Below are 15,835 nucleotides of genomic sequence, written 5' to 3'. Positions count from 1 at the left end.
GAGGTGTAATTTGGGGAATAGCAAATGTGAGAAAAAGTTTTCACCTGAATATAGCTTGAGTAAAGTGGAAAAATGCGTTCATTAACACACTTCATACATCATCGTTGTCAGACGCACTCTTTTTCGAAGCTCTCTTGTTGGAAATGATCTCCCACAGCACATCATCCTCAGTTTCATCGAGCGCATTATGAGATGGAGCACTTCTTGAACGCGCGCCAAACGAGCCCCTCGGGAATGCAGGCCCAAGCCTGGACAATCCATGAGCACAACATTGCTGGTGAGGCTTGTTTCAGCCGTCCGGCAGGAGTTAATTCTGGTTCTCCGGACCTCATCCACTCCGCATACAGGCACTTGACATAGTCCTTGAATGGCTTATTAAGGCATACATCAAGCGGCTGCAGCTATGATGTCATCCCCGCTCGGTGCGGGAGTCGCACAGCAGTCGCTTAACAGAGTTGATTAGGCGACACTGGAACCCATCGAGCACAAGCATCGAAGGGAGCCCCAGCAGTGCTTCGGGCTGTGTATACCAAATGGACTTTATACAGCCAAGTACTAGCGATTCGTCCATTGACCCTTTGTTCTGGCAGCAGGCGACATTTTTTGAGAACTTCTTTCCCTTTGACAGCGTCTTTCGTTTGAACACCACGTAGGGTGATAGCTTGCGACTGTCTGCAGTGCAAGACAACATTACAGTCACCTGTGTTTTTTCGTTCCCAGTCGATCACACAATAACTTGCCTGGAGCCTTTCTGATGCACCGTCAGTGTTGAGGGCATATCCAGGTAGACCGGCGTTTGATCCCTGTTGCCGATCTGCCCCAGATCAAAGGGGGCAGCCTTTCGCAATGCCATTACATACTTTTGAAACTTCACAAAGTCCTCTTCGTAGCTCTTTGCTAGCTTCTGTGAGATGGACGTATGCAGACGTAGGGAGAACCCAGCGCGGCACATGAAGAGACACCCAATGCTTGCTCACCTTGAAATACTCCAGCTGAATGCCTTTGTCTCGGGCGATCTTCCTTGCCTTTGCTTGTAGCAGCTCGATGCTAACAGCGAGATTTGCAGCTCGCTGCTCCCGCACAAAGTCTGCGAGTTATCGTTCCACGTCAAGAAACGCTCCATTTTTTGGTCCGCGGAAACTTTTTCACTGGATGCTGCAAGCAAAGGGGGCATCCTGCTTCCGCCAACCACAAATACTCCACTTGTTGACCCCGAACTGCCGCTCTGCGGCACAGTTGCCAATGCTTTCGGCAGCGGCGATAACTTTCCTTTTTAAAAGCAAGCAGTCTGCGTGGCGCTGACATGGCGCAAAATCACAGGAGCAAAATCGTGACTGTCGTTATGGGTGTCAAGCTGAAGCAAAGGTCACTGACCATTGTTGCATGCATAGGTCTGTAAGTGTAACGCCTGCTACCGCCACTAACACTACCTAGCACGTAGTGCAGAAGTGCACAAACACCTGATGATGATGATAGCATTGCACTATGCTGAAACCAAAACTGAACTTTGGCTGAAAATTCTTGGGATTCGCATATAGTACGGGGCCGAAATTTCGTACCCTAATATCTAGGAAAAATCCCCTGGCTATAAGGGGGCTTTTACGGTATTACCAAATCAACATATTGCCAGCTGATTTTGTGTTACTGAGATATGCATAGTTAAAGAGGCTCAAAGAACTTAAAGGGTTAATGGAGTTAGCATGCACAGATTATCCGGATGCAAATTAAGCTTGGCTTGGTTGAGTCATATGAAATTCCGATATGGCAGGCAACAATCTATGCCCCTGCAATGCCATGTCCATACATTCCTGTGCAAAAATATAGCCACACTTTGAATGACTGATTTACCCGTCATTTTGCCATTGAGCGCACTAGTAGCACAGCAAATGTTTTGTAGGAGATACACTGTGAAGTCTGTATGGTGCATAGTCTGAGCAACAATATGTTGATCCAGGTAAAACTGGTGGGTAAAATTTTAATAATGTGCAACATACTTCAATTGTATAATATATAGCTCGCAGGCACAAGCAGTCTTTTCAACAGTCATCACACGACTATGTGCACAGCTGCAAAGTGGTGCTAATAGTTATGCTCCTTGTTTTTTCAAGTCTCCTGACTTCAAGTATATTGAACAAGGGCTGCTAGATGGAGCTTTAAGGCTGTGTTATAGTGGAACTTTGGGCTGTTACCACTGGCTTCCTCAGTATTTCTTATCTGGTTTATCTTCTATGTCCTAATGGGCATGCATTTGATGCATCTATTCTAGGGTGGCTCAAACAGTAAGAATTGAATTAGGTTTACTTGATGCCGCTTTAGTTAAGTGATATTTCGTTAGATCAAATTGAGAACTAGTGTACTGCCAGGTCTGTTCTCTTGGTGAAGGGATTTTTTCGACATTAGGGGCAAGAAGCATAGGCCAAACTAAGGAATACTGCTTCAGATGTTGATGTTAAGGACAGGGAGGTAATGGTGGCCATGTCTTGATAGCAGCAAACCACAAAACACCTGTTAGGGGTTTACGTTGAACAACTCCAGGTGTTAAAAAAAAAAAAATCCCGAGTACCCCACTATGGCAGGCCTTGTATATCACACTGTACATTCCAATTCAGTGGAATCAGTCAGCAGCTGTTCAGGGACTATATTTTCTAGCTATAAACTTTAATTTCTCTTGTTTACTTCCTTTTTAGTGGTACAGACTGTGATGGTAATGATGTGAACTGTTGTGTATGAGTTAGTGGTTGGCAGCAGAGAGGTCTTTGCTATGCCTTAGCACCAGTGATCTAACTTGCGAGTACGCGAACTTCTCCTGGAACCCTACTCTGCACGTATAAAGTTGAACCTTCTCTTAGGTGCAGATATCTTACAGCATGCAATGTGTGCCCTAACCTTAAATTATAACATATTTAAGCACTAAATTTCAAACCGGCCAACTGTCCCCAGATTGTCTGGAAAACTCCCAATTTTTCACCTGTCTTCCTGTTTGTATGATTAATGGCCATAAATCTTCTGTTAAACTGCATCAACCCAGTTTAAAAAAAAAAAAAATCACTAAGACAAGAACTAATGATTACAACAACACAAACTTATTTATATGACACACTAAAAGAAAGGGAATGTCCACCCAGCTCTGAAGGTTTGCTAGCTGCTGCTGTTTTCTTTGGCCAAAAGCATATGCATTTGCGCACACTCCAACTTCTGACACTAGTGAGCACATCACCTATTTTATGGCCCAATTCTTAGCGGGTAGAAAAACTGGAACACCTTCATGATAAGTGTTTCAGTAGGGGCTCGCTTTGACTGTTCCAAGGCCATAAAAGGGGGGCTGTATGGTGGACAGTTTTGGAGACCGATCACAGGTGTCACCTGAAACAACTTTTTTTCTGTGCCAATCTGACCTGCTGCACCAGGCTGTGCATAAACGTTAATTTCCGTGAGTTGTCGATAGGAAGTGTAAACCACCAAATCTAGCCACATATTATCTTCGGCCGAGCAACACTGAGCATTGGCTATACCAAGGACATGGTTCCATCGATATTCGATGGAGTTTGGTGACATTTTAATGGTTCATAGCTGTTATTGCTGTGGTTTCTCCACAAAAGTGGTGGCACCAACATGAGTAACTGCTAATTATCTAGTAATGCAGTAAAACCTCGATGATTTGTATGAACTGGGAACACGGCATGATCATGCAATTAGCGGTAGTGCACGTTAACAAGTGCAAATGTGCATCTCCTGACATGCCCCATCGCCACCAGAACGTTTTGACGTGCCCCATTGCCACCTGACGTGCCCCATCGCCACCAGTACCTACCAGAAAGTCTTTTCTTCCTTTTTGCCAGAGTGCGGAAAAGATCATACCGGGTTGGCACTCTCGCACGATTGTTTTGTCGCGCGCAGTGGCGACGCCAAGGAGCATTTCGAAACCATTACAGGGTTCGGAATACGCAGCAACTGAAATAGTGACTGAACGGACACTATCAGTTTTCGTGATACACATGTATGTCTGTCTACCGCGATCTGATACTCAGCGACAACTGACAGTTTTATTGAAACAGAGAGCGGTCGCGTGGGCTCGGATCATCCATCTCCTGGTTAGTTGCGTGCAGCACAGCGTCTATGCTGCCCACACTGTCGCTGCTGGGCGGCTTGCTGAACCATGCCAGAGGATTTGCGGTGTGAATTGCTCGTGCCCACTTCGCTCCACACCGAGCACAGATGAGCAAAGTAGTCTGTCGTCGGGATAACAATCTTCCTCCAAGCGATGTGCCCTGCAATTATCTATACTCCGGTTCACACATCAGGTGCAAGGCTGCGAAGGCTAGCGAGACTCCTTGTAGTAGATACATTTGTGTGAAAAATAGTTCTGCGTTTTCACCACCCAGAATATATTTTTGCTTTTGTCTCGGGCAGAGTATGAAATGGGCATGTTTTGTAACACACAACACCCACACAAACACACGCACAGACATGTGCACACAGGTGATAAGTGTGGTAAGCTATTAGTACAGAATTTTTGGCAAAAACCATTGAAATTTTTTTTTACCCGAAATAATTTTTTTGACGATGATGAGTGACACTAAATAGCTGCTCCAAAACTAACCCACATTGCTCCAAAATACACCTTTTGGAGCTCCTAACCTGCTCTGAAACTCCCCTTTTACTGCACCAAAGCTGCTCCAAAACAGCATTATGTCTGCTCCCTGAGCTGCTCCAAAACACAAGTTCACTTCCACCCTTGTGTGCTCCTCTCCCCTGCCCCCTCCCTTCTCCGTGGTGATGCTCCCAATTTCAGAAGTTTATGTATCTTGGAGCTCTATTGCTGACATATTCAAGGTAGTACGTCTTAACTTTTTTCTCATTATGTATATAATTTTTCTTGAATTCATTGCAGTACTTAGGTGACTAAAATGGTTTTTTTTTTTGGAAGTGATTGAGATATGCATTTTTGTATTTCTCTTAACAAATTGCTTTCTCAAGCAATTTTATGGGTGTAAATAATAGTTTATAATAGTTTATTTTTTTTTACAGCTCATCTCTGCTGTTGTACACTCTAACTGGGTGCATGTGGTGGAAAACTGTGAGATCAACTGCTGGAAGGAGGCCCTAGCAGCTGTACTTACCTATGCTAAGCCTGAAGACTTTGCAGTACTCTGTGGTGAGCTGTCTTCTTGGGTTTCTTTATTTTCAGAAGCATGGCGAGAGAATAAGTGTTGCACACACACAAAAAAAAAGAATGAGTACAGGTCAAATGCACTTTTACCGTTAGTTCTTGCGTAAGAGCTGGGCCCCTAGATTTGAATGTGGTATTTTAGCAGGGGGGGGGGGGGGGGGATTTTGTGTGTGTCGCATACCTTTTTCATCATAGTGCTGGTGTCTTCTTTTTAGATGTGTCCACAATTGAGAACCTTATGGCAGGAACCTTGTCGACTTACCACTTGTTAGTTCTTAATAGTGTTAGAAGCATTAAGCTTTAGTAGCGTGCATGTGCATCAAGCTTCAATTGTGTGGTTAGAGCTGTGGAGTTATGTAATTCAGAGTGAAATGTCAGTACAGTAGTATCTCATTAAATGGAACCTGAATGGATTCCTAAAATGTGCTCCATTTAATAAGAGTTTCATTTAATGAGAGATGAACAAGGGTGCAGAATACACACAAAACCAATCATACTAGAGGCAGTTATTCGATTTCAGCAACAGTTCGGTTTTTAAGGGATTTAAGTTTGCTGAAAGCCTGCTATATTGTTTGCCACTTAAGTTTTATGTTTGGGATGTGCAGTGGTAAGAAACCTGCACCAATCGCACCAACCTGCACCAACTGGAAATTACTGCAGCATACTGCTCCAAAGGGGTCTTTTTTGTCTAATTTGCTCCATTGCTGTGCCGCAAGGTAGTTTTGGAACCAAAAGTAATGTTGACAGCATGCATCGTAAGCAGCTATTACATGAAGGTCGCTATCTTGCCCCTTGTGCTGCTGCAAAAGCACGAAATTGGCTGATCAATTATTCCCACATCTGTGCAATTGCGCTGGTGCCTTTTCTGGTAATCATTAGCAAAGAACGAAAGCAATGTGATGACAACCGAAAAGCGCGCAAGTATGAATTATCGCCAACAAAAAGCCTGCGTGTGTGGCGTAGCGCCGCTTTGAGCCTACTGCACGCTTTTAATAGCCAATGACTACCTGAGAGAGCTGAAGCGCCGATTGCTGCCGCCTCAATCGATGTGCGGGACCGTGCTCAGCGTGCACCACTTTGCAGAAATGAGGGCGACATACTGTTGCAGAGTTAAGCGCTGTCGATCGCGAGGACCGGGACAGTAAGTGTAGCACATGCTTTCATGAGGGGAGCAATGTTTGCCCCCTACAATGACATAATAGCGAGGGGGAGAAGCACTGTGATGAAACTCTGCCCTCCTCCCCTTAAGGAGAACCCTGCACACGCTTATGTACTTGTTTGTTCATGCGTACTAGATTTAGTGCGTAGGTAACCCTGTTACCGATAATTTCTTGGAATGTATGTATTAGTATGTATTAAGTTTTATTGTAATGAGCTTTAAAAGTGTGTGTGTATGTGTACTGGTTTGTGTGTGCACTGCTTGAACTTCATGCTGCTGCTAGATATATCCTTCACAGTTTTGTCACCGCTTTTCTATGTGAGCCTGCTTTCGCTAATATTTTGCACTTATTTTGTGGGCTTGCTGCTTCTGTATAAATAATTATTTAAACTGAGGGAACATTAAACTAAATAAAGCTAAATTTTCTCTGTGTGTGTCATGGAAAGCCCGTGCATGCTCCAAACACAGAGGTAGCTACTACAAAAGTAGTTTTTGCCTGCTCCAATGGCTACTCCAAAATGCTGGAAGACATTTTTACTACTGGACATCTCTATGCTAAAAGCTGGTTCAGTTTGTTCATGTTGCATTTCACATAAGCACACCGTGCAGGCTAAAGCACTTTTCTGTTCTGGGCATTGTTCTCAGAAAGCCTTGGGAGTCGGCTGGAAAACACATCACTGGTGCCTTATGCAATGCTCTGCTATATTTGTGCGGGCAACTTGGAGAAGCTGGCACGCTGCTGGGTGCAGATCCAATGCAAAGCTGAGAGTCCGGAGTCACTTCAAGTAAGTGACCTTGTAAATTGTTTTTAGGAGTTCATGGATTTGTCGTTTTTCTGCTCACTAGTCCATACTGTATATAAATTGTGGGAGCAACTGGCACATTGGTGGCGGCAATGATGTAAACTGTTGTGTGTGAAACAGTGGTTGGTGGTGTAGGCTAAGACTTTTGATCTTTACTATGCCTCACACCAGCCAGCTGTCTATGAGCACGTAATCTTCTCACTGAGCCCTACTGCGTGCATATGAAATTGAACCTTGTCTTTAGAAAAATTGTATCAGTGACTGCTACTATATCATCATGATTATATGTGTGTATTTTTTATTAAATGTGTGTATTGTTTTATTGGTAATGCTTATATATACAAGAAGCGTAGCTTTTGTTGTACGGTCGATACAGTCACCTGTAAGAGTAATGAAGTGCCTTGAAAATTTTACTGTTTCGTAGGTTAATTGTTATAGTCATGTTTTTTGATAAAAAAAAAACAATGGGAGGGGCGGGGACACAGGTCACATTTTCAGGAGACTGCGCGTTGCCACATGTCATGTGAAATTGTTATCGACCTGTGCTACTCGGGTATTCTGCGTGTCTTACCGGGAACAATCGGTGACCACTGCATTAAAAGCTCAGACATATTATCTGCCATAGTTCTTTGTAATAAAAAGAAATATTTTTTCACATGTGCTAACTCTTCGCCTACTACCGGAACTATCATAGCCCTTAGCCTGGTTTTGCCATTGTTTGAGGAATGTGCCAACAAACAGCCTTAAATAAGTTACCTTAAAAAATGTTTATGATGAGATATAGCTATAAAGAAAGAATAACAAGTCAGGTTGATTTATGAAGCAATGGTCTGGATGTTCTTTATCGGATAAATGGCTAAACTATGTTTAGGTTTTGCATAGCTGAACTCTGTTTATTTGTTCTTAGTAACTTGAATTGGACTGGTTGGTACATACTGTTCTTCAATGAAGAAACAGAGCTAGAGCATGATACGGCATAAGCACCAGTCTGTGTTCATGCCATCTTGCTTTTGTCTTGATCTAGCGCTCTGTCTTCATTCAATATGATTATCTGTACATTTGTGCAGATTTCTCTGCGCTGCACAGTTGCTTTTTTTTTTTTCTGGCTGTCTTTGCCAGCCAATGGTGGCCACGTTTTTATTGCAGCAAAGCACAAAAATGCCTGTTATGGATTTCCATTCAACAACTCCAGGTGTTCAAAATCAATCCAGAGCACCCCACTATGGCGGCCTAGCCTAGCCTCTGCTTTGTCCACGTATCATCTACAAGATAGGTTGCATGGGGCTGCCTATCAGACATGCAAGCTAGATAGCAGCCCCTCTTCCCTGCACCCCTTAACAAGTTCACCTACCCTCTCCCCTGCTGTCTATTGTTACATAGTGGACTGTGGTGGGAGAACATCATTCCTTCACTCATCACCAGTGTAGTCTATATATGGAGGGGCAGAAGGAAGATTTGAGATAGGCGTGTGGTGGCACTGCAGAGAAGGCTGGAAAACTGCCTGCAGCATGGTGCGTGTTGCATGTGTGCAATTGGTGTACGATCCGCGTCAAAGTAAACCCGAATATCAGCAAGTCTTCGTGATGGTATAGTGTGCCGTCCACTTATCATCATGGACAGGCATGCATATATGCGCAGGGCTGCCTAATAGAATGCGTGCGCCTGTCAATGGTGTTAACGGGACGGTGCGCACTATACTACCGTGAAGGCTTGCTCTTGTTCGGGTTTCATTTGACACAGATAGTACATAGTATCTCACATAGTTTCTTTTTTTCTTCTTTGGCTTTCTGGGTGCTCCTTTTCCGGCTTGTGCATATACTCACCTCTCCAAATTTAATTTTTCTAGCCATTTACTTCACATAGAGGACACTGCAGCATCTGCATGTTAATATAAGTGGGTTCAGCTACATCTAATTATTCATGATAGCTATATTTATCATATTGATGTTTTAGTGTCAGGTTGATCTGCATTTATCATAGTTCTGTGAATAGAGCACTGCTGGACAGGTGGCCTGATTAACATGAAAAAGTGGCAAGGCAATTGCATTTTTTTTTGGCTACTACAGCAGTCAAAAAGGGCACCATTGCTTGGTCACTGTTGAGAGCCGCACTAGTTCTTTGAAACCCTTATTCTTTGGATCATGTTGCTGTTGTTCAGGTACTTATCACATATTTTTTCATCTCTTGCACCGTTAACCTAAAATGTAGGAAAAGTAACTGGAAGTGACATACTAGTTGACTGAAAATTTGTCGTGATGTTTCCAAATGTGATGCCGAATTTGATGTAAAAATTTCCACAATCATGCAGGTGCTTACTGTATTTACTCTCATAATTTGCACACTTTTTTTCGCAATTTTAAGGCTCTGCAAAGGGGGTGCGAAAATTATTTTGGGTACTTAGCAAATGCATACAAAATAATGTGCAATAGTCCTAACGCATGCAGTATAAAATTTTAAAAAGTTATTAACTTACAGCACAAACAAAGTGCACTTGTTTATTTAAAAGAATTAGCGCTACTTAAACCAGTCATATCCAGTCAAGCGCAGTCTTGTCAAAGTCACTAATTGAGCCCGATTGAGGCCAATTGAGAAACATCATCGTGGCCACTGTCACTGCCCTCCCATAGCGCATCGTCCTCAGTTCAGTTCAGTGCGTTCGAATGTCTCATTTTTTTGAAGCTCTTCTTGACAATGCTGGAAGAACACAGTGTTACCGGAGGTCTAAGTGCTCGCATAAACTGAAAAGGCCCTCAACGGGCAGAAAAATTGTATTAGCAAGCTCAGACTCTTCTGCTTTCTCCCGCAGCGATTGCTCCGATCGTCACACGTTAAAGCACATCACGCTGAAGTCTCTGCGGTGCCGCGATTCCAGTTTTCATCGGCAAAGTTTATAATAGCGAGCTTGAATTTCGTCGTATGTATAATTACTGTAGCTCATTGCAAGAGAACAGTAAAAACGCGGTGGACAGATGGCGAAACCTAAACTTCCAAAATCAACCAAGCGTGCGTTGCAGTGCGGACACAGACACAAGAGGAACAGTTGGCGCGACAGGCCCTCGCAAGCCTCTGGTGCCGAAAGTTATCAGTGCCATGACGCGAGCGGGGCATGCCATGGTGGGTAGAGATGGAGAGATAGAAGCGGGAAAACCATGGAGGAAAGAATTGGGAAAACGCTCAAGCGGTTCAGACTACCCGTCAACGTAGACCCGTCAATAGATTAGAGTGTTTGGGTGCGGTATTCTAGTAACTCTAGTTCGGGCGAAGTCCTCGGAAGAAGGGACTTCACATTCGCAGCCCGTTTAATTGCACTCGCTTGATCACCAGGGCGCGTGCTCAGCCCGCCTGTGCAAAGAATCTGAAGGTTCAAAGTCCGTGCGCCAGCGAGCTGGCTTGGGTGGGTCGGGGAGCGCAAAATATGCGAGTAAATACGACAGTCACAATTCTTTTTTTTAAATTAACTAGTCAGTGACAACTAAACTTTACCAATATGCGTGCACCAACTGCTGATGAAGTGCGGTTGGTCGTATTTTGTTTGGTCTCTATATTTTGTGCCTTCTTGAAATTAGGTCGATCCAACTTGTTGATCAAGACTGCTGCCCTCAGTAAAGTCACTGAAAGGAGATAAGTACAGCAACTGTTCATCTGTTGCTTTATTTGGTCCAGTGTGGTCGAAGCTGCAGCAGCACACTTTTATTTTGCATAGATTGTGTAATGAGCGTTTTATGAATTTCGTGCACTTTTACAGTCCTGTATGAGGCATACCGCTGTTTTCTAAACGATTAGTCAAGAAATAGTGCCAGTTTTTTTATTCCTACGCATGCAGCCTACCTTAAAGTCAAACATGGTATAGATGCGCATGATGCAACTAATTATGATTCTGACGTAGATTAGAGTGCTCTGAAAACAAAATGTGAACAACCTACCCAAGTGCTGCGCTGTTCACATTTATTTTGGCCGCCTCAGTACATGCTGGAATACATGATGTACCAGTGAACGAAAATATTAAACTACATGCTGCCATACAACAGATGCACAGTGACCCATCTGAGATTTATTTTACACCAATATTGCGCAGGCATGCTGATGCTTTTGAATCCGTTATACAGCTTTTTTTTTATAATTTTTTGAAGTAGCTTCATATTTTTTTCTTAGGGCAAACGTTTACTAATAGTTGTTACATCAAGGCACCTTTTTCTTGGGACGCTAATAATTAGGACTGAAGCAGACAAACAACATACGCACTTCTTGTCATTCAAGAAGTGTGGTGATCATTTGCTTCTGTTGCTGTTTTTCAGGCACTCATCACATACTTATTTATCACTTGCACCATTAACCTAAAATGTAGGGAAAGTAACTGGAAGTGGCATACTAGTTGGCTGAAAATTTTTTGTCATGATGGTTTCAAATGTGATACAGAATTTGATGTCAAAATTTCCACAATCATCCAGGTGCTTAACGTATTTGCTCGCATAATTTGTGCACTTTTTTTGCAATTTTAAAGCTCCGCCAAGGGGGAATATACACTCAAACCTCGTTATAACAAAGTTAAAGGGGAGCCACAATTATTTTGTTATATCCATTATTTTGTTTTATTGATTATAACAGTTTGTGGCAATGTATGCTCAGATGGGTGCACATCTATAAGCATGCAACGAAAGTAACTGCCTAGCAGCCCAACGTACCGCCACGCGACCACGCGTGCCACGGAAAATGAACTGTCGAATCTCATTAATTCGAACTTTCGGGTAATTCGAACTCGTGCTGAGGTCCCGTCAAAGCTATGTGTATTCCAATGGGTGAAAACGCCCTGTAATTCGAACGCGCAAGCACTTGCGACGGTTAATTCGAACATACAGCACTCCGAAAATGCTCTCAGCGCCATGCCCAGTCCCGCGGCGGCACCTCTCAACGCTGCGTGCGAAGAAGGAAAAGAAGAAAAGGAAAGAAAAGACTGTGGCGGATTGTTTGCTCTCTCTGAAATGCTGATCTGCGACGCGCCTGTTCCACGCTTATCCCTTTTCCGTCTCTGCACGTAGAGACCCTTCTCCTTTCAAGTTCGTGCGCGTGGACAGAGGAAAAAAAAAAAAAAAAAGCTGTCGCGGAGAGTCCTCTTTTCTCGGCGCAGAGTAAGCAGCTATGGTAGCAGCGGAGACGCAGCCGTTGCCGTCGTGAGATGGAAATCACTTTGCACGGCGGCGCTGCTTCTCGGTGATGTGACCCGCTGAGCGCTTCCTCAATCCTCTCCGCTGGCTGTGTGAGGAGGACCGCTCTCTCGGCCGTGTGGGGCGGGGCTGTAGGTCAGCGCGGGAGTTTTGAAAGAGCCGCGCCGAATGAGCGTCAAACTCCGCAGAAAACTCTGTACTTAACACACTACGGTCGTTGTTTTTATAGACTAATTTAGTTTGTTATATCCATTTACCAGTCAATTTTAGTTCGTTACAATGAGGTTCTAAATGCATGGTTCTCAATAGAGTTTTTAAGGGGATTTCATTTACTTCGTTATATACATTATTTCGTTACATCTCGTTACGTTATAACGAGGTTTGAGTGTATATAAATAAATAGTATGTGGAGAACATTCACAAAGAATTCACAGCTCAGTGCATGTAGTGCTTCAAAATCATGAATATGGGCAGCAACAGAGTCCACATCAAAAAAACCATAGATCATAAGTGAGCCACATGGAAGTGACTGTAGTGGAAATGCAGCAGTCAGTTTTGTGGCGCACTGATCGTGTTCTGTGCACCCAAAGGTGTCAATTTTATTCAATCATAAAATGAGCTTTCCGTCAATGTTATTGTGCATGAACCTCCTCTGGCAACCACATGAAACACGCTGCACTATTATAAGCGCAACTTCAACATTCGCCTAAATATTTGCAAATACTCAATGAAATTCTTACCTCACGAAGGCGGGTATAATTTGTGGGAACGAGTTCTCCCACCATATTTGGGCAGGCCACACAGCCCCTCACTTGGTGTCTTAGTCCCAGCTAGAAATACCAAAACGCGTTTCACCTGCTTCTCGCCAATTGCTGCCGTCGAAAGCGCAGCACAGAGGCATTCTTCAATATCTCTTGATAGGTTTATTAACTATCAAGCATCAGAACGGTTTCGTAAAGTTCATGTACGCATTTATGAAGCCATAAAAAATGACTCTCCGAAGAACCGATCGTTGATGGTCGGGAGAAACAAGCGAGATGTGTGCCGAAGACCATTTATGGCATTACATGACTTCGTGGCCATGGAACGCGCATTGCGAGCGTGGGCGTACGATGGGGCGGAGCGTGGATTGCGCAGTGGCGAAGAGGAAACAGATGTGGTACTTTTCTCGTTCCAGTGACTTCAGCCCAGAGTAAGCCAGTGGTTTTTGACATGGATGACAACCAAAAGATTTGGTCCATGTTTTTAGTCCTTTTAGCACAGCTTCAACAAGCCCTCAAGAACAAGTGCCAATTGAGACCTTTGATGGCTGGGCCTTGTCATGGTGTAATGTCAGAGATGCATAACTCTATAATGAGGTGTGCATGTAGAGGCTTCACAGTGAGCTGTACTTAGCTCTGACTCTTTATCTTTATCCATTTATTTATTCAGTATGCCGCATTTACTGACATAATTTGCGCACTTCTCAAGATTTTGGGGCTCCAAGAAGGGGTTGTGCCAATTACACGGGGATTTTGCGAACACATATAGAATAATGTACAATAGTTCAAATGCGCGTAGTATATACAGTCGAATCTCATTAATTCAAACACGCTTAACTCAAACTTCCGGTTAATTCGAACTCACGATGAGGTCCCGTCAAGGCTATATGTATTCCAATGGGCGAAAACGGCCGGCAATTCGAACGTGCAAGAACTTGCAACAATTAATTCGAACATACCCTGAAAATGCTCTTAGCACCCCGCCCAATCCCGCGGCAGCTCCTGCGACACCTCAACGCTATGCGCGAAGCAAAGGAAAAGGAAAGAAAAGGCTGCAGTGGAATGTTTACTCTTTCTCAAATACCCATCTGCGACGCGCCTGTGTCGCGCTTCTCCCTCTTGCCATCCCCTCCACGTAGAGACCCTTCTCCTTCTAATGCCACGCCCGAAAAGAGAGGGGAAAAAAAAAAGAGAAAGTGTCGCAGGGCTGAATGAAATGTGTGGTTGAAGGAAAGGCAAAAGGCACTATCTTCTGCAGCCCTTGCCCCTTACGGGAGCACGGTTCTGTGCCTTGAGGAGGGGGGGATCTCACGCGCCGGTGCCATGCTTCCCCTTTCCCGTTCCTGCCACGTAACCCTTCTCCTTTCAACAACGCCTACGAAGAGAGCAAAAAAAAAAAAAAAAATCGCTGCCGTAGAGTATTGGTTTTCTCTTAAATGCCGATCTGCTTCTCTCCGCATGGAGACTGCTCCGCCTTTCTCAACATGTGCTGGCCATGCTGCAGCTCCGCTACGCTGTCATTGTTGTCGTCGTCTTTAGAGAGTGTCGGCGCTGGACATTTTCGCACGCAACTTCTCTTGCCAGGAGAATGCTGAAGCCGAAGTAGAAATGCTTTGCAAGCTGCGTGCGAAATTGACTCACTGCAAGGCAAACGTGTGCAAACCCGCATCACCAATTAATGACGCATGTCCTGTGATTTGTGAATAAATGTAAGTGTTCTGAAACTTTCGTGTGTTAGCTCAATGCACATGTGCCACTGCGCGGAGAGCCCTCTGTTTATTTAGCTTTCATTAATTCGTACTACGTTTAATTCAAACAAATTTTCGGGCCCCTTCGAGTTCGAATTATTGAGGTTCGACTGTACATTCAAAAAAAATTATAAATTGGCTTACAAACTAAGTGTACTTGTTAATTTAACAGACTTAGGAAATACTTTAACCAGTCATATCCGGTCATGCATAATCTAGTCAGAATCACTGATTCAAAGGTCCGATTGATAATCGTCGTCGTGACCACTGTCACTGTCTTACCAAAGCGCGTCATCCTCGGTTCTGTCAAGCGCGTTCTAATGCCTCAGTCATTTTCTTGAAGCTCTTCTTGACAATGCTGGGAAAAATTAGGTCCCACGACATTGCGATACCAGAAGACCTAAGCAATCACACATAACTGAAAAGGCCTTCTTTAACTGCAGGAAACTTGTATTAGCTAGCGCGCATTTTTCTGCTTTCTACCGTACAAATTGCACCGATCGTCACACGTTTAATTAAGGGCTCAACCTGAAGTGCTTGGTGATGGCATGGTTCTAGTTTTTTTTCGGCAAACTTTATGACAGTGTACTTGAATTTCGCAGTTGAAAAGGGGTTTATTGGCGTGTGCTGCGACCGTGGCCCTTCGATGAAAACACGATCTGGACAGAGCAACGATCAAGCAGATGCCGGCAACGATCAGCATGAAGCGAGCGAGAGAAGCCCAGAACCCAGTACTCAAGCGGTGGCGATGTTGCTTGCCAACGATGCATTTTATTCTTCACAATTTTCTCCCGCTGAAAAAGACCCATCCTGGCGACCTAAGAGTCTGGAGGCAGAGGGTGATGATATGGCTTAAGGCGGGCGACGTGGTCGATGTCACGTCCACGCCGGCGCATGTCGTCAGGTGGGGAAAGTGGCTCAATGAGAAAATTCACCGGCGAGGTTTTCTCCAAAACGTGGTAAGGGCCCTTGTACTTCGGGACGAGTTTTTAGGAAAGGCCGGGGCTTTGGTAAGGATTAGCCAGCCATACG

General features: G+C 44.1%; 1 protein-coding gene across 3 annotated transcripts in view; it reads left to right on the top strand.

Annotated features, from left to right (window-relative positions):
* Sec31 (COPII coat complex component secretory 31) overlaps positions 1 to 15,835 on the top strand; it is a 170,543-nt gene that overhangs the window by 80,316 nt on the left and 74,392 nt on the right. For all 3 annotated transcript variants that reach the window (XM_075879503.1, XM_075879502.1, XM_075879501.1), the window contains 2 exons: positions 5,029 to 5,155; positions 6,975 to 7,114. In XM_075879503.1, coding sequence (XP_075735618.1) covers positions 5,029 to 5,155; positions 6,975 to 7,114 — 267 coding nt within the window. The remainder of the gene's footprint in view (positions 1 to 5,028; positions 5,156 to 6,974; positions 7,115 to 15,835) is intronic.

Source organism: Rhipicephalus microplus, chromosome X (genome assembly GCF_043290135.1).
Source record: "Rhipicephalus microplus isolate Deutch F79 chromosome X, USDA_Rmic, whole genome shotgun sequence".
In the NCBI taxonomy this organism is placed as follows: Eukaryota; Metazoa; Arthropoda; class Arachnida; order Ixodida; family Ixodidae; genus Rhipicephalus; species Rhipicephalus microplus.
Note: the sequence above shows the minus strand (reverse complement) of the source record. Positions and strands in the feature narration are given on the sequence as shown.